Source organism: Pteronotus mesoamericanus, unplaced genomic scaffold, assembly GCF_021234165.1.
Source record: "Pteronotus mesoamericanus isolate MK-2021 breed Mesoamerican mustached bat unplaced genomic scaffold, CSHL_Meso_final contig_20, whole genome shotgun sequence".
Lineage (NCBI taxonomy): Eukaryota > Metazoa > Chordata > Mammalia > Chiroptera > Mormoopidae > Pteronotus > Pteronotus mesoamericanus.
In genome coordinates this window covers 65,211,753-65,236,398 of record NW_026555085.1, presented here as the reverse complement: position 1 = coordinate 65,236,398, position 24,646 = coordinate 65,211,753, and the positions used below count along the sequence as shown (strand labels likewise).

At 33.3% G+C, this 24,646-nt stretch overlaps 1 protein-coding gene across 2 annotated transcripts in view; it reads left to right on the top strand.

Moving 5' to 3' along the window:
* Window positions 1–24,646, top strand: part of REV3L (REV3 like, DNA directed polymerase zeta catalytic subunit) — a 154,701-nt gene that overhangs the window by 61,922 nt on the left and 68,133 nt on the right. For both annotated transcript variants that reach the window (XM_054569835.1, XM_054569836.1), the window contains exons 4-10: window positions 5,688–5,848; window positions 7,750–7,846; window positions 11,899–11,993; window positions 12,554–12,658; window positions 13,686–13,770; window positions 13,857–14,005; window positions 24,007–24,126. In XM_054569835.1, the coding sequence (XP_054425810.1) occupies window positions 5,688–5,848; window positions 7,750–7,846; window positions 11,899–11,993; window positions 12,554–12,658; window positions 13,686–13,770; window positions 13,857–14,005; window positions 24,007–24,126 (812 nt within the window). The remainder of the gene's footprint in view (window positions 1–5,687; window positions 5,849–7,749; window positions 7,847–11,898; window positions 11,994–12,553; window positions 12,659–13,685; window positions 13,771–13,856; window positions 14,006–24,006; window positions 24,127–24,646) is intronic.

The window sequence follows — 24,646 nt, the reverse complement described above, 5'->3', positions numbered from 1 at the left end:
TATCTGGTTTTCTCTTGCTGCTTTTAAGATTCTCTCTTTGTACTTTTGTATTTTAATTATGATGCGTCTTGGTGTGGGCCTTTCTGGATTCATCTTGTTTGGGATTCTCTGTGCTTCCTGGACTTGTATGTCTGTTTCCTTCACCAAGTAAGGGAAGTTTTCTGTCATTATTTTTTCAAATGGGTTTTCAATTTCATGCCCACTCTCTTCTTCATCCAGTATCCTCTTGATGTGAATGCTGTACGCCTGAAGTTGTCCCAGAGGCTTCTTACATTATCTTCATATTTTTTATTCTTTTTTTCTTTTTGCCATTCTGATTGTGTGTTTTTGTTTTCTTATATTCCAAATCACTTATCTGATCCTCAGTGTAATCTAAATTCCTGTTGATTAGTTGTAAATTATTCTTCATTTCAGTTAATGTATCCTTCATTTCTGATTGGTTCTTTTTTATGGCGTCTCTGTCCTTTTTCATGCTGTTGAAGTTCTCACTAAGTTCCTTGAACATCCTTGTAACCACTGTTTTGTACTCTGTATCTGGTAGTATCCTTGACTACATTTCATTTAACTCTTATTGTGCAGATTTCTCCTGTTCTTTCATTTGGGACCTGTTTCTTTGTCTCCGCATTTTGGCTGCTTCCCTGTGTTTGTTTCTGTTTTAGGTAGACCTGGTGCATCTTCTGAACTTGGTAGAGTGGTCTTGTATACTAGGTGTCCTGCAGGGCCCAGTGCCACAGCCTCACCAGTCACTTGAGCAGGGTGCTCCAGGTGCGCCCCCTTGTGGGCTGTGTACAACATCCTATTGTAGTTCAACCTGGATTGCTATTCGCGTCACTGGAAGGGATTGACCCCCCAGGCCTATTGGCTGTGAGGTCCAACTGTGACTACAGTGGAGGAGGAGCTGCTGTGCAGGAGTCGAATCTACAGAGCAGGACTTGCTTTCGGTGGGGCTTTGGTGCTCACCCTGTCTGCACCTTGAGTGCATTACTGGTAGATGTGGTAGGGTTGTAATCTAGCACAGTCTGAAGCCGTTCACCATGTGCACTGGCTCTGGGGCCTCCAGGAGGGGCAAAGTCAACCATTCCCTGTGCCCCACCTGGGGTTACATGGCATGAGCTACAGAGCAATTTGCAAATGGCTGCTACTTGTGTTGGGCTTGAAGTTACCCAGGAGAGGTCAAACTATGAATCAAGGTGGGCTTCTGCTAGTGCCAGGCCTGGGGCCACTCAGCAAGATGTAAAGGGTATACAGAAGCCAGATGCTTCTTGTTTGAGAGATTTTAGGAAGGTCTGAAGCATGAGGCAAGATAAGCCAGTTATATGGAAAAGCCACTGGAAACGGTTTGGATGGGCCCACAGACTGGGTGGGCAGGATATCAAGGAATCACCAGGGTGGAGCAAACAGTGTGAGGCAGGTTGATGGAGACTCAGATATGGAGCCTGCCTGTTAGCTCTGTGGATGGTAGGGGTCTCAGAAAAGGAACAATGACTTCTGCCAGTACTTTTGCCTGGCAGAAAGCTGCTCTCCCTCCCCAGCTGTCACCCTGATGACTGACCGTTCAGTTTTTCCCTGTGTGTCTCTGGTGCCTTTTAATGTGCTGCCCCAGTGCTAGAGCTCAGAAGGAGTGAGTCTGAGTAAGTTCATGCATGGGCCCTTGGAGAGGAACTGCCAAGGACTCCAGAAGCCGTCTGTCCCACTCAGCCACAATCCCTGCTAGTTTTTACACCCAGAAGTTATGGGGACTTTCTGGCACTGGAACCCTGGGCTGGGGAAGTCTGGTGTGGGGCTGAGATCTCCACAGTGAAGATATTTCTCCTGATTTTACACCACTACACGTGGGTTGAGATCATCCCATTCTGCATCACCACCTCTCCTACCAGTCTCAATGTGGCTTTTTCTTTAAACCCTTAGTAATAGGACTTCCATTCAGCTAGATTTCAGGCAGTTCTAAATGATGGTTGTTCTGTAGTTTAGTTGTATTTCTGATGTGGTTGTGGGAAGGTTTGAGTACCATGTTTACCTCATGCCACCTTCATGACTGGAAGTCCAGTACTGTGAACTTTAATAGCTTTCCCATACTTGAGATTTTTCTGATGAGATAGATGATATTAACAAATAATTTTTTTCATGTTGTTTAATGAAATACATCAACATTTAGAAGATCTGTTTAACTTAGTGGATCTGTATTTTCCAAATGACCAGTGTGTGATGTTAGAAAATTGTACAGGGGTAAAAGCATTTAAAGTGTAATATAGACCAATAGATTTTAATGTAACATAATACCAAAATTATTGGTATGGTTTCAAATTTCACATTGTTGCTGACCTTTGAGAAACTACCACTCTAATGCTTTTCCATGTTGTATCAAAGAAAATCAACATTTATCTGAAAAGCTTATTTAGTTATTCTTCCTTTTTTCCAACTAAATATCTGTGTGAGGCTGGACAAAATATCACAATAGGTTGAGCAGAAGTGGATGTGAGAATCCGTCTATCTTCTATTAAGACAGAAATTTGCAAACATGTAAAACAATTATTTTCTCACTAAATTATTTTTTGTTTTAGAAAATACAGTTTAAACAATAATGTTAACATAATGGGTTTATTGTTATTTTTAAATTAGTAGATAGGTTTCTTTAAGATTTTTCAGTTTTAACTTTTAATATGGTAAATATCAATGGATATAGATCACATAAACAAAAGCTCTTTGGTGCTGTCAATAACTTTTAAGAAGGAAAAGAGTTCCTGGGACCAAAAAGTTCGAGAACCACTGGAATAAAGCTCTCTTAATTTCCTATCAAAGACTCTCAAACTCTATTTACATCCATTCTCTCCTTTTCACTGTCTATTTCAGTGAAAGAGATTCCCCACCACCACCAAAGCTCAAGACCTTTGCTTCATCTCTTAGTTATCCCCTTCTCCTTTCCCCACACATTTATACTCATGACACATACATTCATACTCATAGCTATTCTCCCTGAAGGGTTTATTTATACTTTGTGTATCCAATTTCTTATCTCCCAGTCACTCATTCTTCAACTTACTCCAATATGGCTTCCACCCCAACCATTCTTATGATATTGCTTTCACTGATGTTGCTAAATTGAATTAACACCTTTGTCCTTACCCTTGACCTCATGTCAGTTCTTAGACTGCCTTAAAATAATCCCAAATGTTGTTTGTATATATATATATATATACACTTCCTCTCATTTTCCTCATACCTACCTGATCAGTTATATCTATGCCACTTTGTTGGTGTGTCTTTTAACATTTGTTATTGTTCCTTGGGATTCTGTCTTAGTCTTTTATCTTTTTTCTCTATATATTTTTTTTGTTAATCTTTATGTGTTTTACTACCAAATGTATATCAATAACCTATATTACCCTCCAGAGTTCCTGATCAATGTATCAAATAACCTACTGGGTAACTAGCACTAAAGAGTGAGGGCTCACAAGTCAGAGAAATTTGGTTTGAATTTTAGCTCTTTTTATTTCTGTGATTTTGGACAACTTTTTAATCTCTAAGACTCAGTTTCTCTGTTTATAAAATGGGGGTGATAGTATCATAGGTTGTAGTGAGGATTACTTGAGATTAAACATTAAAAGCACCTAATACAGTATCGAGTACATAGTGCTTAAGAACATGTTAGCTGCCTTTGCTGTGTTAATAAAATTATTCTTATCCTCATCTTCATTATCATTCATTTACAATATTTTCATAGATATCTACCTGACTATCCCATTATACCTAAACCCCAATATGCCTAAAACTCAGTTTATCTTTATTTTCCCTCCAAACAAACAAACAAACAAAAATCCCTCCAAAAGCCTGTTTCCTTCCTTTACTTTCTATTTCAATAAATGCAGCACAACCAACTAGCTGCTTAAGCAAGAAATGTAGGCATTATGGTTAACTCATATATCATGCCTTATCCTGCACGTCTAGTTAGCCATCAAGGCCTGGCCATTTATTTCTTATGTATCTCCTGAATCAACACATTTTTATGATTCTTATTAAAGTTACCATCATCTTAATTTTTTTACAACAGTCTCTCAGTCCTACTGCTGTGCATTCTCTAACTAATCGGGTCATTTCACTTTCCTGCTTTTCACAGGCAAGTGGCACTACTTCTTCAAATGTCTTAATAGGCTTTGCATGATCTGACTTCTCATTACCTCTCTAGCCAGCCCTTCTCACTACAGTCCTGTCACCTGGCTTCACTCAGTGGTTTCAGTTCCCAAGTGAGCCACGTTTTCTCGTGACCCTTTGCATGTTCAATTTTACTTGCATGAAATACTCTTTCCTCCCTTCAAACAAAAAGTATCTCCAGTTTATTGTTTTAGACTCCTACTCAGGAGACTTCTCTTCACAATAGCTTTGCAGAAATTACCTCTGCACCTCTATCTGATTAGTGTCCCTTTTAGATGTTTCATATACTTTCTCTGCATAATACTTATACTGTTTATAATTGCCTATTGTTTGTAGGAAAACAACTCACAGAGAAAAATGTTAAAATGGTGACATCTCTGAGTAGCAGATTGAGTCATATTTCTTTCTTTAGAATTCTTGTGTAATCCTTTCAGAAAATGTTCTGAATTTTTAAAAGAAATATCTTTAAAAACCCTTTTGACATTTTTGTCTTTTTCAATATATTGGGTTGGCCAAAAAGTTTGTATGGTTTTTTCCCCCATAAGATGGCTCTAGTAGTGCTTAGTTGTCTTTAACTTCATTGGAAGCAATTTTGTTAGATCATATTGTGACAGCTGTCATATCAGTGTGCATTAAAAACAAAAAACAAAATTGGTGAATATTTGTGTAGCCATTTTCATATTGAAGATGGAAGAAAATAAGCAAAATTTTCTACATATTATGTTTTATTATTTCAAGGACAGGTAAAAACAGAACTGAAATGTAAAAAAAAGATTTGTGCGGTATGTAGAGAAGGTGCTGTGATTGATCAAGCAAAAGTGGTTTGGGAAGTTTCATGCTGGAGATTTCTCTCTAGACATGCTCCATGGTTGGGTAGATCAGTTGGAAGTTGGTAGTGATCCAGGCATTAATTGAGAACAATCAGCGTTACACCAAGCGGGAGATAGCTGATACACTCATAATATTCAAATCAATAAAGTTATTGGTGAAAATGAAAGTGTCTTTTATTTTACAAAAAAAAACCATATGGACTTTTTGGCCAACCCAATAGTTAGTATTAAACTAGTATTAAAAGTTAAAATACTCTTGCCCTGGCTTGTGTGGCTCAGTTGGTTGGAGTGTTGTCCCATACACCAAAGGGTTGAGGATTTCATTCCTAGTCAGGGCACATACCTAGGTTGCGGATTCAATCCCCAGTTGGAGCACATATGGGAGGCCAATAACTGATGGTTCTCTCTCGCTCCCACCCCTCTTTCCCCTCTCTATCTACCTTCTTCTCTCTCTAAAAGTCAATATAAACACTTTTCAAAAATTGAAAAACATACTCTTCATCTAAGGCTTTTGTCATTTTCAGAGCATGTGGCTTACTGTATAACTTGATTTAAGCTTTTAATTTGTTACAAAATACAAATTTCCAGTAAAACTGAAGTTAAAATTCGAATGCCAATATGAAGTTTTATTCTCTATTAGTATGATCAGTTTCACTTAGCATCCTAGGAAACATAATTTTATGATACAATTTTTTTTTCCTAATTTAGGATATGTGAACTCTTGCAAAGTGGAGCCATAATGAATAAATTTTTTCAGCCTCATGAAGCGCATATTCCCTACCTCCTACAGCTCTTCATTGACTACAATCTGTATGGAATGAATTTAATAAATCTGGCTGCTGTCAAGTTCCGAAAAGCAAGAAAGAAAAGTAAGGTTAATTTCTCAATTCAAATTAAAGCATTGAAACAATGGTTATATAATTGATGATTTATAAAATTATACATATATATAATAAGTGCTGAGTGGATAAAGAATAAACTATACGAAAAGGTATTTGAATTTATTAGAAAGAGAATATCAATTGAAATTTTTTGTAACAGCTTTGTCGAGGTATAATTCTCATACCACACAATTCACTCATTTAAAATGGAAAATTTAGTGGTTTTATGATATGGATAGTTTTGCAGCCATCACCACAATCAAATTTAGAACATTCTCAATACCTCTAAAACAAACCCCACAAAGTTTGTTTCCAATAGGTGAAAAGCATGAGAAAATTTTGAATTAGCAAATAATATGTAAGCCATTTATTTTAGTTATAAAAGCTAGATAATTATTGGAACGATGATTAGAAAGGATTTTTTTTAACCATGGAAAATTTTTACAATCTGAAGGCAGAAATATATGAAATTTAGTTGGGAGAAATTAAAAGCAGGGAAATTGCAAATATGATGAAATAAAATTTATATCTTAGTTCATTATACTAAATAGTCCTTAGGTTTTTGTTTTGTTTTGTTTTGTTTTGTTAGGTTTTTGTTTTGTATAAGATAATAGGTTACACTGAAATCATGGAAAGAATAGATGAATCATTTTTTGTATTTTATTTTGTTGTGTTATTTCAGACATATTACAGTTAAACTGCCAGTAAACTTAATGGTAAATTTTTACGTATATTTTACATATATATATATATATATATATGCAAACTTAACATTTTACCTTATAAGTTAATATAGTACATAATGTAGTTTTACTTTCAAAAGTAAGGTAAATTCCAAAGTGAAAAAGATTTAGAAATTTTAATGTTATCTATGCATATATAATTTTATCTCAATATTCATTTATATAACCAGTTTGCAAATGAAATGGAAATTACTAATTGTTATAGTTGTTAAGGTGAAATATATAGAAGCACTTACATAGAGTAAATATTTTGAGCACCACAGAGGCATTTTATATTATATTTTTTGACATCAACAATTGAAAAGAAATTATATATTTTATGTTATATATATAATATATATGAGAGTTTTCATGTTCTTTAAGGAAGTATGCTAAAATAATACATAAATTATAGGGAAGAATTAGTTACACATTATGAAGGTACGTATTTTGTTAAAACAGCAAAGATGGTAATACCTGATTTCAGTCTAAGTATGCCGTTTTGTGATCAAGCTAGCCAAATAAGAAAAGGTAAGTATTACATTTAGCAGGAGAGGATTACAAATTTAATATCTTTCATAATATCAGGATTCAAGCTTTCTCTTATCTGAAAATTTAAATTCCCAAAAGAGATCACAGAAAACTTGCTAAAATTTAGAGACTACTTCCAAAGCATGACCCTAGGACCCAGGTTTCCACTGTTTGACTGCCATTACTTCTGGAATACATTTGTGTATTTTCTTTTTTTTTTCTTCAGGGATTATTATTAAAGTATGTTTTGAATTTTATCTGGAATCTGATTCCCACTAGAATTTTAATTGAGGCTTATACAGAATATCCTAGGAATTTGGATTAAAGTCTACAAAAAATTATAACCCATCTTTATTTATAAAATGAGACTTTAAGCATACCTATCAGAATAGCACATTTAAATGTATTCTTTTATCTAGTATGAAAGTATTGTAGCAGTTTCTTTCTTATAAGCATATAGTGTAAATACTTCTTTGACTTCTTAGTTTGGAACCATTACTCTCAACTGTGCCTATACATTCCTAGGGATGTATCAGTTTTTAGGAACTAGTCATATAGATTGTATATTATTTATTAAAGAGTAATTATATACAAGTTAAAATTAGAACTTACTCCCTTTTACTTTTCTATTCCCAGGTGATTCATTACGTGCAACTGGATCTTACAAGGATCGGCTACCAGGAAATTCTCTTACTGGTACCTTTTTTCGGTGGGATGAAAATGAAATACCAAGGTTAGTTAATGTTGTAAAGAAGAAAACTTAATTTACATATATCCTACTCTATTCTGAAATTAGTGGTTACCATCATTTCATTTTAACCTTATATTTGGTGTTTTTAATATATAAATTTATCAAAAAAGCAAATCTCAATGTTAGTATGTTACACAGAATCATAGATTTTTAAAAAGAGACCATGATAACATGCCTAATTATCACCTAATTAATAAAAGGAATCTGGATATAAATTTTTATACTTCTCTCCGACATTTATGTTCATTGTGCATTCTAAATTGATACCCTATTACATGTCAAGTAAAAATCACATAATAAAATATCAATTGAAAACCTAAATAGTAAAACCTTTTTAGTAAAAATAACCCTTTAAATTTCTAAATACTTAATATTGGTGGGTAAAAGTAGGTTGACATACTGAGTATGAATAATATAATCTGTGATTTCCTTTGACTATTTTATTATTTATGAGACTTTTATTATTTTAGAGAAGTTAGCTTATTCTAAACATTTAGATTTTCCTACCATAAAGCAGATAGGTAATCAGTACCTATAAAAATTATTAGTAACAGCTTTATCTACCTGGAGCTCAGAGGAATTTCTGCTTTATACCACAAAGCATTGCCTAGGCTTTCCTGATCCTTTTGTTGATTAGTTGGGTATTGATAAGGTAGTTATGGTTTTCTTCTTTTCACTACACATACATCACCTGGTGCTTTTTTATGAAGAATGTAAGGTATAAAACGTGTTTAAATTATTTTTTTATTTCATGGAAGAAAAATGTGAATTTATTCATCAGCCGAAGATAAACTATCAAAATATTTTTTAGAGCTTAATTTAGGTAGTTTAAGATCTTAATATGTACTTAACAGAATTTTCATATTGTAGAATTACCTGAGCTTTTATTAGTATCTAAAATTAAGGATATCACTAAGGAAACATCAGTTTGAAAGAATATATGTTCTCTTATGCTCAGAGCAGTGTTATTTACAATATCGCAGATCTGGAAGCAGCGTAAGTGCCCACCAGTGGATGAGTGGATAAAAAAGTTGTGGTACATTTGTACAACAGAACACTATGGAGCAGTACAAAAAAGAAGGAACTCTCTTACCTTTTGCGACAGCATGTATGGACCTGGAGACTAAGTGAAATAAGCCAGATAGAGAAAGACAAATACAATATGATCTCACTCATATGTGGAATCTAATAAGGAAAATAAATTAATGAACAAAAGGAAGGAAAAACAAAAAGAGTATCGCTAAGTAATGATATAAATACAATGTTTTATGATTGGAATGTTGTGTCAGAATGAGACTTGTAAGACTTTAAAGTGATGTGGACAGTGATTTGCCTTACTTCTTGATTCAGCTTAACAAGTATCAGGACTTTTTGATAAATACACACATGCACACATAAACATCCATACATATGTACTTCTTGGTTCCTTCTTAGATACAGCAGAGTTGTTTTTATAATCATGTTGACATGGTATTAAGTTTAGAGAGAAAATATTCTCTCTACCACATTAGTTATAATTAGTCCAGAGCAAAGTGACCAACAAGCGCTACTTTTCTCATTTCTTTATACCTGTGATACAGTCCCTCTGTCTCTCTAAAATTGGAGCAAATCAACTTAACCCAAGGATTTTACCCATTCACTAGATCCCTTGATTTTCAAAGTTCTACATTTAGTAACTTTTTTTTGCATGATCAAGTCAAAGTTTATTTGTATTAGAAGCCCTTTTTGAACATACATCTTTCTGGTTAGGTTATAAGATTATAGCAAAACTTCACCAATTATAAGTAAGTCTGAGGAAACCCTATGTATTGTATTGAAAAGTTTGGATTTTAGTATGTTTTTAAGGAGCCTATTTTATTATTTTTAAGAGTTGACAAATTATAAACAATGATATAAATAGACAAACTAGTAAAATTAGACAAGGTACTCAGAATTAGAATTTAAAATAAATATAGGATAGCTGTATATTTTTGTCTTGTATTAACCCATATTTTGTGTTTTGGGATGCTTCTATTGTATTAAACATGAAAATCCATAATTTCATGAAGTACAAATAACAATGTCAAAAATTTTTTACCATACATCATTACTCTTAGATTTTATTAATCCCATTTCTATCCCAAGTGCTAGCACCTTTTTAAATGTACCTTTTTTTAAACAAAGAAATGCTTTAGGTCCTTTCACAAACATTATTACAAGGGCAATAATATAAAGCAACAAACTTGTAATGAGGTGAGAGTGCTGAGTTAGCAACTCTACTAACCTTACTGACTAGCTCATTGTCAATTACCACATATCATAGACCTTCAGTATCATTTGCCAGAGTGTTGAATCTGCAAAAATTGAATCTACTGCAGTAATTTCAACCCTGGCTGCCCATCAGAATGATCTGAAGAGATTTTTAAAATTACAGATGTCTGAGCTCCATCATCACTGATTCTAATCAGTAGCAGTTTTGTTAAGCTATGAACAGAAATGTTCAAAGAGGTACAGTTGTCTACCATCATCATCTCTTATCTATCTTTCATGGCTTAAAATGAATGTATTTGCTGACTCAAATTTTTTATTCACACTTTTTCTATGTACTGGAAAATTTTAAATTTGAAAACTACTTCCTTTTTCTAGGATCACCTATTCTGAATGTCTAAAATAGTTTTGTAATAAGGGCAAGAAATAGTTGTAAATATCTACTATGAGATTGTATATTTTAATGTTATTGTTTCCCTTCTTTGTCACAAATGTGTTACTCCTCAAAAATTCATCCTTGATATTTACAATATAGTTCTTCCAAAACTTGTGAAATTTTTTAGTATAAGGAGAAAATTGTTAACCATAAACTGTTTTATCTGGTATATCATTTCATGGCAAAATTGATTTTGTTAAATTATATGAATGAGGAAGACAGTATTAAGGAATTATTTTTTTTTCTGAAAGTAAAAGGGATATATTGTAATAGGTTGGTTAATATGTTCTATCAATGACAAAGATATGTGCATATGTTTGTATCTGTGTATGCATGTATATTTATTTGGATTTTAAAAAGTGTGTGGTTTAACAAATTAATTTCTAATATTTCATCAAAACTTCCTCAGGGGCAAACTATGGAAAATGAGGTTTTGTGAATATGTTTCTCCTAAAACATTAAAAAATTTTTCGAATGCAAATGTGAATGAAATTTGCTATCACCCATTTTCTAGTAAAATCATGGTTCTCTCATTTTCATTTGATGTCCGTATTTGTAGAATATCTAAATTTTGGAATGAGTAACTGGAATTCACCCTAGAAGTTGTATATTTCCTCTGTCAAGCTGGGACAATTATGCGGTATCCTAATCTTTTTTTTGTGGCTCTGATTAAATAAACAGAAACTTCTGCATCAGAGGGTGTAAGCAGAAACAACCCTCTGTAGTTTTCATAAAAATTAATGACTTTGTGGTATTACCACATATCCTAGCTATGGTCCCACTATTGAACACATGGTTTCTCAAATCTGTAGTTACGGGTACTTTTAAAGCATTCTGCAACTTAGCAGTAATTGAGGGCAGGGAGAACAGCATCATTTGCCCACTTTTCAATATACTCACCTCCCCTCATCTCTGGTTGCATATTCTCTTTATTTTGTAAACAGTCTATGATTGTTGAGAAAGATGCCTCTGGGCAAATAATACGTATCTATGGTTTTTGATACATCTCCCAGTTATCCTCTGCTATTCTATTCTGTCCTAGATATGGCCCACCTGCTGAAATGTTGTACATTCCTTATGTATAAAATATAATGAACCTAAATATGTAGAATGTGCTGCAAATGGGTCTCAATTGAGTTGCCAATATAATAGTATGTTTTATATTTTTCTCTTCCTGTTTTTTATTTCTTTATATATACAATATCAATTATGTCATAAATACTTGTAAATTAATATATCACTGGCTTTTCTACCTACCTACCACCTAAACATGAAAAATTATGTAAGAAAAATCTTTAGAAAATTTGCTCTTACATAGTTATTGTGGTTTTTTGATATGTTTTTAATACAGCTCATTAATACTGGAAGGTGTTGAACCACAGAGTACATGTGAATTAGAAGTAGATGCTGTAGCTGCTGATATCTTAAATCGGCTGGACATTGAAGGTATATATACAGTTATTCTTAATACAAGTTTTTATTTTTAAAAATTAATAACCAAAGTATAGTGAAATAATAGGGAAGAAAACATTACGAGAGATGTAGCAAGATGTTATAGAAGGAGGATACCGCATGTTAGGAAGATTGCTTCTGTACCTCTGATGAGATAAGCATTATTCTTCATTTGTATTTTCATTTATATGAATATGTTTGCACAGTCATGAACCTAAAGTAAATGTAACAAATAAATTAACCAATATTTTAAAAATTAATATAATCTGACTTTTAATTTTTAGGATACATGCCAGGTCTTAAGGTCTATTGGCTGTCATAAAATGTTTGAATCTTATTCATTTGTTGGGTTTTTGAGAACCACTGGGAAGAAAACTAAAACCAGAGTAGCATAAGAAATGTAGGTTGGGATAGTTTGCCTGCTTTATTACACAAAGTAGGTAATTGTCTCTCTTAAGAGACAATATTTATTTTTTAAAAGTTTGTATTTCTTTTTTTAAGCAAGTATTTTTTTACTTTAACCTTGTAGTAGTGAAGTGTTATTGTGATTACAGCTCAAATTGGTGGAAATCCTGGTCTACAGTCTATATGGGAAGATGAAAAGCAACGGCGAAGAAACAGAAATGAAACTTCTCAAATTAGTCAACCTGAATCACAAGGTATACACCAAATAGTACTCTAATGATTTTTTTAAACAAGATATTTTAATAGGAACGGTTAAGCCATTGAGTTTTTACCTTGACCTTAAAATTTACTTTCCAAATTACTTAACAAATTTTCTAGATATTCTTTCTATTGCTCTGAACCAGTAATTCGTTACCTCCAAAGTCATTGTCTCTTTTCTCTTAAGAAATTGGCTTCTTCATTGTCCTTGGTTTTCACCATGTTTTTGTCTTCCTGTTCCACATTTTTGCTCCTCTTTCAGTCTCTAGTATGTTTTAACCTTCTGTATTTCTAAATGAGCTACAGAATAGTCAGAGATTATGAATCTCAACTTAGAAATACTGTGTTTATTAAGTTTTGAAAAGGTACCCATGAAATACGGCCCCCAAATTATTAACCTGGTATATCATTATATAAACTCTCACTTTGATCATCTTCTAGAGTTTTGAAGAAAACCTCATTTTATTTATTATTAAACTCTGCTACCTAAAAAAAGAATATGAGGGGGCTTAAATAAATGTCGTGGACACAACAAAAATATTAAAGGTAAAAGAATAAAAGACATAGTTCACAAGGCAAAAGGATTTTAAATACAGTAGTAAGCCTATACTGAAGTCCAATTAAAATTTCAAATTTTTATTATAGTTTCTTGGACACTAAAAATACTTTGATAAATTTTGAATGCATACTTTGATAAATTTTCAATGCCTTTTAAAATAGAAATATTGTATTTTATAAGGGAAAATGTCTAGGTTCGGAGTGTATGGTACATATAGAACAGTGTTTTTCTGTGTTAGATCTAAGTTATAATTACAGAACTTAATCTTGAACTAAGTGCTTAATTATATAGCTTCAGTAACAACCATTTCTCTTGTTTGTTTTTGTAATAGAACTATTTTTAAGTACTGTTATATGTGTCAAGAGAAGGAAAGGAAATTGCTATTTTAAAAGCTATTTTAGGATAAAAGGAAATATTTCATTCACTTGGTTACATTTTTCTTAATGCACTTTTAAAATTTAAAGATTGCAGGTTTGTGCCAGCAACAGAAAGTGAAAAAATATTTCAGAAGAGACTTCAGGAAATTCTCAAACAGAATGATTTCTCTGTGTAAGTGATTATTTGTTATAGATCTCAGAACTATTTTATTGCTTTGTTATCTAGTTTGTTATAAAGGATGTGTTTTAATTAAGCAGAACGTTATCAGGATCTGTAGACTACAGCGATGGATCCCAGGAGTTCTCTGCTGAGTTAACATTGCACTCTGAGGTTCTGTCTCCTGAAATTCTTCAGTGTACGCCGGCTAATATGGTAGAAGTCCACAAAGACACAGAATTGAGCAAAGGTAAGGTTTTCTTTTCAGGTGTGCAGAAAATACCCTAACAGACATCTGTATATCTAGCACTGAGATATTAGTATTTAGTTGGGTTTGCTAAGTTTTTCCTTTTCCCCTAAGAAATAAACATTATTGGTATAGCATAAACCTCTCTCACATTGCTTTACTTTTTTTTTCATCTGTATAAGTGAGCACTATTCTGCAGTTGGTGCAAACTGTTATGATGTATGATTTTATATATTCTTATATACAGCATCAGGCAAAAGTAGGTTTACAGTTGTGAGTATAAGAAACAGTATATTCTTGTATTACTATATTTATTAGTTGTATTATTTTCCACATGAATAACTGTTAACCCACTTTTGTCCCACCTTGTATGTATGCCCACAACATTGTACTGTTATTTTAGATTTTAAATTTTACATAAATGGTACCCCACTTGTCATAGATTAAATAACTTGCTTCTTTCATTCAACATATTTTTAACAATTTAATTGATATATAATTTACATAACACAAAATATACTCATTTTAAGTTTATAATTCAGTAATTTATACTAAACTTAAGAGAATTCTGCAAACATCTCCATAATTTGGTTTTAGAACATTTTCTTCACCTCAAAAGATTTTGTGTCCACTTGCAATCACAGCTGTTCCCACCTCCAGCCCTAAATAACCACTAATCTACTTTCTTTTTTCTAAGATTTACCGTTTCTGAACATACATAAATGAATGGACATAAATAAATGAAATACAATATGCGATCTTTTGTGTCTTGCTTCTTTCACTCAGCATGATGTTTTCAGGTCCATCTATAGTGTAGCTATAAATATTTTTATTGCTGAATAGTATAGCATTGTATGGATATACCATGTTTTATTAATTCATTCACCAGTTGATGGATTTTTGAGTTGTTTTCATTTTTTGGCCCTTAAGAATAATGCTGCTAGGAATATTTGTAAGTCCTTGTGTGGATATATATTTTCATTTTTCTTGAGTAGATACCAAGGAGTGCAGTTGCTGGGTCATTTGGTAAATTTGTATATAATTTTTTAATAAACTACTAAAACTGTTTTCCAAAGTGACTGCACTGTTTTACATTCCCACCAGCAATATGTGAGGGTTCCAGTAACCCTGCATCCTCACTAACACTTGATATTATCTTTTTTTACATCCTAGAATATGTGAAATTGTATTTCACTGTAGTTTTAATTATTTCCCTCATTACTATTAATGTTATTTTATGTCAATATTATAAATTTGAAATCTGTCTTTGTTCATACATATTTCTAGGTTATTCATTTTAGCTGCTGATAAGTGCGCCTGTGTAAAACTAAACAAGTGTATTGGTTTCCCTACAACTATTAGATGGTTTTCACTTTAGCACTGTTAATAAGTGTTCTATCTGTCATTTTGCGGCTATGTGCCAGAGTTTCTCCCAAAAAAAAAATAATGTAGAAGTGCAATTTGCCAAGTTTTAATGTGTATGTATTATACTCTTGTGTTCTAATAGGGTTTCTGTAATGCAATTACTTTATACATGATTGGAAATAAGAGAATAATGAAAGTTTTACTCAGAAGTCATGTTGTTTCATAGGCAGTTTTTCTAGGCACAGGAAGCCAGACTGGCAGGCATAGAATTACAGCCTTCAGCATAAAAGGAAAAGTCCTTTTTTCACTGCTTCATTGGAAGCAGGGGCTTTTGACTGTATTAAACAACAACTGAAAATAAGCACCTACACCCAGATCTTCCTCCCTCTTTAAGAGTTGAATCCCAGCACTGTGCCATCTCTGACTAATGGCAGGTTGCACCGTCTCTCAAGCTCACCTTAATGGCAGTCTTCTGGCTCAGAGCTCTCCCATTTGCTTTGTTTTAGCATCTGCCAGCTGTACTCTATAATCAAAATGTACCCAACATTTCCATGCTATTATCTTCTGTGTGCTTCTAATATCCACTGTGACATTCTCCAGCCATACTGAGCTGCCTTCCTAACTGATCAGAATTCTCTCCCCTATAGCACTTACTGATTTTGTTACTGCTCTGGTCACAAAGTTGCGTATATGTTGCCTAACCTCTTATTTTTTCCTATAAGCCCTGTTATGTTTAGTGCTCAGTTTTTCAGATTTTGAGATATGATAATATTAAAAATATCACATTATAGTAGTAATGCCAGTGTTACAAAATTGCTCTATAAAATGATTGTACCTAAGATTACATTTTCACAGTGTATTAGAACTTGTATTTTCCTACATCAACAACAACATTGGAAAGTGTCAGATAAAAAATTTTTTGCCACTTTGATTCTTTGAAATGGTATCTCCTTAGTTCAATTTGTATTTCCTGATTACTAATAAGTTTGAGCACTCAGGTTTCTTTATCTGAAAATTGCCTGTTGATGTTCTTTGCTCATTTTTTACTGAGTCTCTAGTCCTTTCCTTACTCATTTGTAGGAGTTCCTCGTGTTTCCTAGATATTAAGCCTTTGTCAGTTATATATATTTTAGAGATTTTTTTTTCCTATCTAGACTGTACTTTAGAAGTCTTCAAAAAACCTTTTAGCTTTCCCATCTCCCCCCCCCTTTTTTTTTTTTTTGGTGTTTTGCATATCTTCAGTTTTAATGTCAAATTTAACACTTTTTTCTCTCTTTATGGTTTGCTTGTTGTATGGGATTTGTGAGTCCTTCCCTACCTGGATTTAACGAAAGTTTTCATCATAAGACTTATGTGAGCTTACAATTTGGTTTTTCACATTCAGGTCTTCAGTTTTTTTCTATTCAATTCCCCCACTTCAGTCATATTTCCCATGTGTCAGCAACTTTCAACCGGTGTGCTGAATGAATTTTTAAAATTCATATACCTGACTATTTAGTCAGGGGCACTGGCCTCTTTTCCCTTAGATTGTCAAATAAACAAATGACAGCTGCCAACACAACAGTTGCTGTACGGTGCTAATAAATCAAAATTATATCTATTTTTTTTGTCAAATCAGTGAAAAATATTCTTTTTGGTATGCCACAGAATTTTAGTAATTAGTTTATATGCACTGTGAAATGAAAAAGGTTGAAATCACTGCCCTATGTTAATAATATTATACTGTTGTAATTACAGTTGCTTCAGTATTGATACACATCAAGAGCAGATCTTCCCATATTTGGCTTCAAAACTGTCTACTTTTGATCTTTAAAAAGAGCTTTCCCATGTTAATTGTAGGATCAGATTATTTCATTTCTGGGAAGAACCCTGTTGAGATTTTATTAGGAATTCACTGAATTTATAGACCAATTTAGGAACATTTTTTAAATCATATTTTTTTACAGTTGAAATTTAATATTATTTTATATTACTCTCAGGTGTATAGCATAGTGGTTAGAAAACCATATAATTTACAAAGTGATTCTTCCAATATTTTAGGTACCCACCTGGCACCACACCTAGTTATTACATTATTATTGACTATATTCCCTATGCTGTACTTCACATCCCTGTGACTGTTTTGTAACTACCAATTAGTTCTGAATCACTTCACTTTTTCCACTTGCCCTCCAACACTCTGTCCCCTCTGGCAACCATCAGTCTGCTCTCTTTATCTATGTCTTTAATTCAATTTTGTTTTTTCCTTTATTTTCTTTCATAGGTTCCACATGTAAGTGAAATAATAAAGTATTTGTCTTTCTCTGACTGACTTATTTCATTTAACATAATATCCTCTAGATCCATCCATGCTGTCACAAATTGTACGATTTCATTCTTTTTTTTATGCCCAAGTAATATTCCGTTGTGTATATGTATCACAACTTTTTAAAGTATATTTTATTGATTATGCTATTAAAGTTGTCCCATTTTTTTCCTCCCTTTTATCCCCCTCCACCCTGCACCCCTTCTCTGACCAGCATTTGCCTCTGCCCTTAGTTCATGTCCATGGGTCACACATATAAGTTCTTGGTTTCTCCATTTCCTATGCTATCCGTAACCTTCCCCTGTCTATTTTGTACCTATCAATTATGCTTCTTACACCCTGAACCTTTTCCCCCATTCTCCCCCCACCCTCTCCGTGTGATCTCCATTTCTGTGAATCTGTTCCTGTCCTAGTTGTTTCTTTGTTTTTGTTTTTGTTTTTAGGTTCAGTTGATAGTTGTGAGTTTGTTGTCATTTTTACTGTTCATAGTTTTGATCTTTTTTTTCTTAGGTAAGTCCCTTTAACATTTCATATAATAAGGACTTGGTGATGATGAACTCCTTTAGCTTTACCTTGTCTGGGAAGCACTTTATCTGCCCTTCCATTCTAAATGATAGCTTTGCTGGATAGAGTAGTCTTGGATGTAGGTCCTTGCCTTTCATGACTTTGAATACTTCTTCCCAGCCCCTTCTTACCTGCAAGGTTTCTTTTGAGAAATCAGCTGATAGTCTTATGGGAACTAGTCTTATGGGAACTCCTTTGTAGGTAGCTCTCTCCTTTTCTCTTGCTGCTTTTAGATTTTCTCCTAATCTTTAATCTTGGGTAGTTTAGTTATGATGTATCTTGGTGTCTTTCTCCTTGGGTCCAATTTCTTTGGGACACTCTTAGCTTCCCGGACTTTCTGGAAGTCTATTTCCTTGGCCAGATTGGGGAAGTTTTCCTTCATTATTTTTCAGATAAGTTTTCAGCTTCTTGCTCTTCCTCTTCTCCTTCTGGAACCCCTATGATTTGGATGTTGGAACGTTGAAAGTTGTCCCAGAGGTTCCTAAGCCTTCCCTCATTTTGAATTCTTGTTTCTTCATTCTGTTCTGGTTGAATGTTTCTCCCTTCCTTCTGCTCCAAATCGTTGACTTGAGACCCGGATTCCTTCCCTTCACTCTTGGTTCCCTGTATATTTTTTTTTATTTCGCTTTGCATAGCCTTCACTTCCTCTATTTTATGTCCGTATTCAATCATTCCTGTGAGCATCCTGATTACCAGTGTTTTGAACTGTGCATCTGATAGGTTGGCTATCTCCTCATCGCTTAGTTCTTTTTCTAGAGTTTTGATCTGTTCTTTCATTTGGGCTATATTTCTTTGTCTTGACGCTCCTGTTACATTGTAAGGGGCAGAGCCTTAGGTATTCGCCAGAGCAGGGCAATCCACTTCTCTGAGTTGTGGTGCTGTGTGTGGGGGAGGGGTCAGAGAGGGGACAGTGCTGCTTCCTCTGCTTGCCCAGCTTTCAGTCACTTCCTCCGCTACCCACAAGCAAATTGGGCCCTTCTGGTGCTTATTCTCAGGTGGGCAAATTTGTGTACATTCTAGGACCCTCTGGGTCTCTCCCATGAACTCTCCTGGGAAGCTAGGAGTTTCTCCCCCCGCTGCAACCCCCACAGATTTTTAGAGCCAGAGGTTTTGAGGCTTTATTTCCCCCCCTGGAACCCTGGGTTGCGCGGTCCTTCTCACTCCCCAGCTATTCTCCTGGCTTATCTGCACGCAAATGTGGGACCGCCTGGTCCTCCAGCTACTGCCTGACCCACCCAGGTAGTCCATTGCCTTGTTAAGCATCTCTGTCCCAGCTGCCTATCTCCAACCCTCCTACCAGTCTGGATAAATGTTTCTTCTTTAACTCCTTGGGTGTTGGACTCCCAATAGTTTGATTTTCTGGAAGTTCTGGTTGTTTCTGTTTTTAAATTTGTTGTCTTACTTTTGGTTGTGGAGGAAGCAAAGCATATCTGCCTACACCTCCATTCTCTATGTGTACCATAGCTTTTTTATCTACTCGTCTATTGATGGACACTTTGGCTGTTTCCATATCCTGGCTATTGTAAATAACGCTGCAGTGGACATAGGGGTATACATACTCTTTCGAATTAGTATTTTGGGTTTCTTTGGGTTTAGGAATATATGCCCAGAGGTGGAATTGCTGGGTCATAAGACAGTTCTTAATTTTTTAAGGAACCTCCATACTGCTTTCAATAATGGCTGCACCAATTTGCACTTGTATAAGTGTATGAAGGTTCCCTCTCTTGCACATCCTCACCAACACTTGTTTGTTAATCTATTTAGGATAGTCATTCTTACAGTAGTGAGGTGATATCTCACTGTGGTTTTGATTTGCATTTCTCTAATTAGTGATGTTGAGCATCTTTTCATATGTCTAATGGCCATCTGTCAAATTTGGAGAAGTATTTATTTGGGTCCTCTGCCCATTTTTTAATTGGATCGTTTGTGGCGTTTTGTTTGTATGATATTGAGTTGTATCAGTTCTTTATAAATTTTGGATATTAACCCCTTATTGGATGTATCATTGGTACATATGTTCTCCCATTCAGTAGGTTGTCTTTTCATTTTGTTGATGGTTTTCTTTGCTGTGCAAAAAGTATTTAGTTTGATGTAATCAAGTCCCATTTGTTTATTATTTCTTTTGTTTCCCTTGGCTGAGGAGATATATCAGAAAAAATATTGCTAAGAAAAATATCATGGAACTTACTGCCCATTTTTTCTTCTAGGGGTTTTATGGTTTTCAGTATTACATTTAGGTCTTTAATCTATTTTGAGTTTATTCTGGTATATGGTGTAAGAAGATAGCCTAATTTCATTTTTTTTTTTGCATGTATCTGTCCAATTTTCCCAACACTATTTATTGAATAGACTATCTTTACCCCATTGTATGTGCGTGTATCCTTTGTTGTATATTAATTGACTATACAGGCTCTCTTCTTTTCCATTGATCTATGTGTCTGTTTTTATGCTGTTATCATCACTATAGCCTTTTAGTTTAGTTTGATATCATGTAGTGTGATAACTTTGTTCTTCTTTCTCAAGATTGCTGTGGCTATTTGAGGCCTTTTGTTGGCTCCATATAAAGTTTTGGACTACTTGTTTTATTTCTATGAAAAGTGTCACTGGTATTTTGATAGGGATTGCATTGAATCTATAGATTGCTTTGAGTATAGTAGGGACATTTTAACGATGCTAATTTTTCCTGTCCATGAGCATGATAATATGCTTCCATTTATTTGTGCCTTTTCAGTTTCTTTCTTCAGTGTCTTATAATTTCCCAGGTATAGGTCTTTTACCTCCTTGGTTAAATTTACTCCTACTTATTTTTTGATGCAATTATAAACAGGATTTGCTTAGTTTCCCTTTCTGACAATTAATTATTGGTGTATAAAAATACAACCAATTTCTCAATATTTATTTTGTATCCTTACTCTCCTGAATTTATTTATCAATTCTACTAGTTTCTTCATGGAATCTTTAGGGTTCTGTATATATAGTAGCATGTCATCAACAAATCTAATGACAGTTTTACTTCTTCCTTTCTGATTTGGATGCCTCTTATTTCTTCTTGCCTGATTGCTGTGGCTAAAACTTCCAATACTACGTTGAGTAAGAATAATGAAAGCAGATATCCTGTTTCTGATCTTAAGGAAATACTTTTAGTTTTTCCTCACTGAGTATGATTTTAGCTATCTGTGGATTTGTCATGTATCTGGCCTTTAACATGTTGAGATATGTTCCCTTATTCCCTCTTTGCTGAGAGTTTTTATCATAGATGCATGCTAGATTTTGTCAAATGCTTTTTCTGGCATCTATTGATGTGATCATATGATTTTTATCCTTCATTTTGTTTATGTGGTGTATCACATAATTGATTTGTGAATAGCGTACCAGCCTTGCATCCCTGGAATAAGTCTCACTTGATCATGGCGTATGATCTTTTTAATGAGTAGCTGAATTTGGTTTGCTAATATTTTATTAAGAATTTTCGCATATATGTTCATTAGTGATATTGACCTAAAATTTTTCTCTTTGCAGTGGCTTCATCTCGTTTTCGAATCAGGAGTATGGCCTTGTTAAATGAGCTTGGGAGCCTTCTCTCTCCTTTTGAATTTTTTGGAGTAGTTTGAGGATAGGTGTTAATTCTTCTTTGAATGTTTGGTAAATTTCACCTGTGAAGCTATCCCCTCCAGGACTTTTGTTTGTTGGGAGGTTTTTGATTTAGGAACATTTTTAATCTTTCTGTGTATCAAATCATTTCATCTTTGAACATGCTATATTTCTCACTTTATTTGGTCTTTTGTTTTTTCAATAAAGCTTTGAAATTTTTTGTAAAATTATTTTATATCTTTTGTTAGATATATTCCAGGTGTCTTATAATTATTTCAATTGTAAGTTTTATATTTCAAAAATTACATCTTCTAAATGCTGCTATTTAGGAGTTTCACTGACCTTTGTATATCAGTCTCATATCCAGCAACTTTTATTAGCACTTATAGTTTACATGTCTTTTATGTTGAATTTTCTGTGTGTGGAGTCATCATCTGCAAATAACAATTTTATTCTTTTTTTTCTCTTCCTCATACTTTTCAAAACACATTTTAATGCACTGCTTAAGAACTCTAGGATAATGTTAAGTAGAAACAGTAATAGTCTTTTTCCTGGCTTTACCTAGAATGCTTCTATGTCTCACCGTTAAGTATGAAATTTACTACAGGATATTGGTAGATAAACTTTAATCAGCTTATTATCTCCTCTCTTTCTTGTTGGGTAAAAAATTAGTATTTTTAAACATGAATGGATAGCAAATTAAATTTTACCAAATGTTCTTAATTTATTGAAATAATGAGTTTTTTCTTTTACTCTGTTAATGTGGTATTTAAAATAATTTTTATTTTTAGTGTTAAACCATTCTTGCACTCTCAAGATAAACTCTTCTTTGTCACAATGTGGTGTTTTTTTAAGCATTACTATATCTACTTCGCTAATATTTTATTTAGAATTTTAACTTTTTAATAATTGAGAAAGATCCACTAAATAGTTGCCCCATTAAAAGAGTTGTGAAGTACTTCTATTAGATTGATATAATCTATTTTTTGGATATTTGATAGATCTTGTCTGTAAAGCTGTCCAGATTTAGTATATTTTTTTGTGGATGGAATTTGTATTGGGGGGTGGCAGGTAAAGGGAATGGATTTTAAACTCTTTAATTCAGTTTTCATAATTATTATGTCTCTTCAGGCTTTCTATTTCTATTTGAATCAGGTTTTACATCATATTTTTCCTACAGAGTTATCCTTTTAATTTGATTTTTACATAGAAAAATCAAATGTGGTAGAGTATATTTGGTAGAGTTATTCATAGTATTTAACATCCTTCTGATGTTTTGGCATTTTCCCTTTTATTTCTGAGAACATTTATTTTTACCTTCTATTTCATTTTGGTTATTCTTGACAATTTTGTCTGTTATATCCTTAGTTTCAGAGAACCAGCTTTTGTTTTTATGATCCTCTCAATTGTTTTGTTTTGGCAGGAGTTATTTTCAATTTTTTGTTTGTTCTTTTATTTTTATTAAACACTCTCTATTAGCCCAGCTATGTCTAGAATATGTATAAGTATTTCTTCCTGAAGCTTTTGACTTCCTTTTTAAAACTGTTGAAAGCACTTAGCTAGCTCTCTTATAACTGCCTGACAGTTTCTGCTACATAATCATTTTTGCCCTTACTACTATGTGCTTTTAATTTTCTGTCTTCCTTTGACTAGATTGTAAGATTAATTTTACCTTTATAAAATTATTTAATCTCTCTGTACATTATTAGATTTCCTGTAAAAATCATGTTGAAAGATATGTTTTTAGATCTTGAACTGAAAACTTCCTGAAAAGTATAAAATTAATGTAAAATGAATTTACTTGTAATTTTTTAGCCATAGAGAATAAAAAAGCTTTGTATTCAAATAAGACAGTTTGTCTTTTCCCTTTGAATATTTTAATGCTTAATGACTTTTATCAGAGTAATATAACTCTATATACAAACGAGGTAGGATTGAAAAGGCTAAAGAGACTTTAAGTATTTAGTAATTCACAGGTTGAAGGGTGTTTTAATTATTCATATGACTGGTTAGATATTCTTGTGGCTTTTATTAAGTTTTATTATGTTTTTATTTCACTTATATCACTGACACTTCAAATTTTTTTAGGGTTTGCATTATAATTCTTCCTAATTTACATAAAACCTAAACAGTAAATTTAGGCCGTTCTTTAATGTTTATATATTTTTGTCATCTTAAGGTCACCCTAGACACAAAGTAGAAGAAGCTCTCATTAATGAAGAAGCAATTTTGAACCTCATGGAAAATAGCCAGACTTTTCAGCCTTTGACCCAAAGACTGAGTGAGTCACCAGTTTTCTGTAAGTAACAATCTACCATAAATTTTCAGTATTTTAAATCAGTGAAGATGCATATGTGAAGGTTTTTTTTCACTTTATTGTTATTATTTACACTATTACAGATATCCTGTTCCTCTCCTTTTTGCCCACCTCACCCCAGGGTTATTTTTTTCTTTGATTTGAAGAGGTTAATGTTGCATGTTCAATAAATCCTTACTCAGTATAAAAATGAAATTTTTTATTAAATGAAGTAGTTTTGTTCTTGTTTTCTACACAGCTTTTTCTAAACAATTACAAAAGAAAATAATAATAACCTTTTTTTTTAAACTTCACTTTTGTTAGAGGAAAACCATATTGCTTTAGGGGGGAAATGGATTATTTTGATTTAAAATTCTACAAAGTTAATTATATTATTATATTATCATAATTGATTCTTTCTTGGTGAGTATCAGAAATTTCCCTGGACAATTTCTTTTAAGCGATTCATTTTTGGTTAGTGTGGAACAATTGACAGTTGTTTCTGAATGTCTTTGTGTCTCCT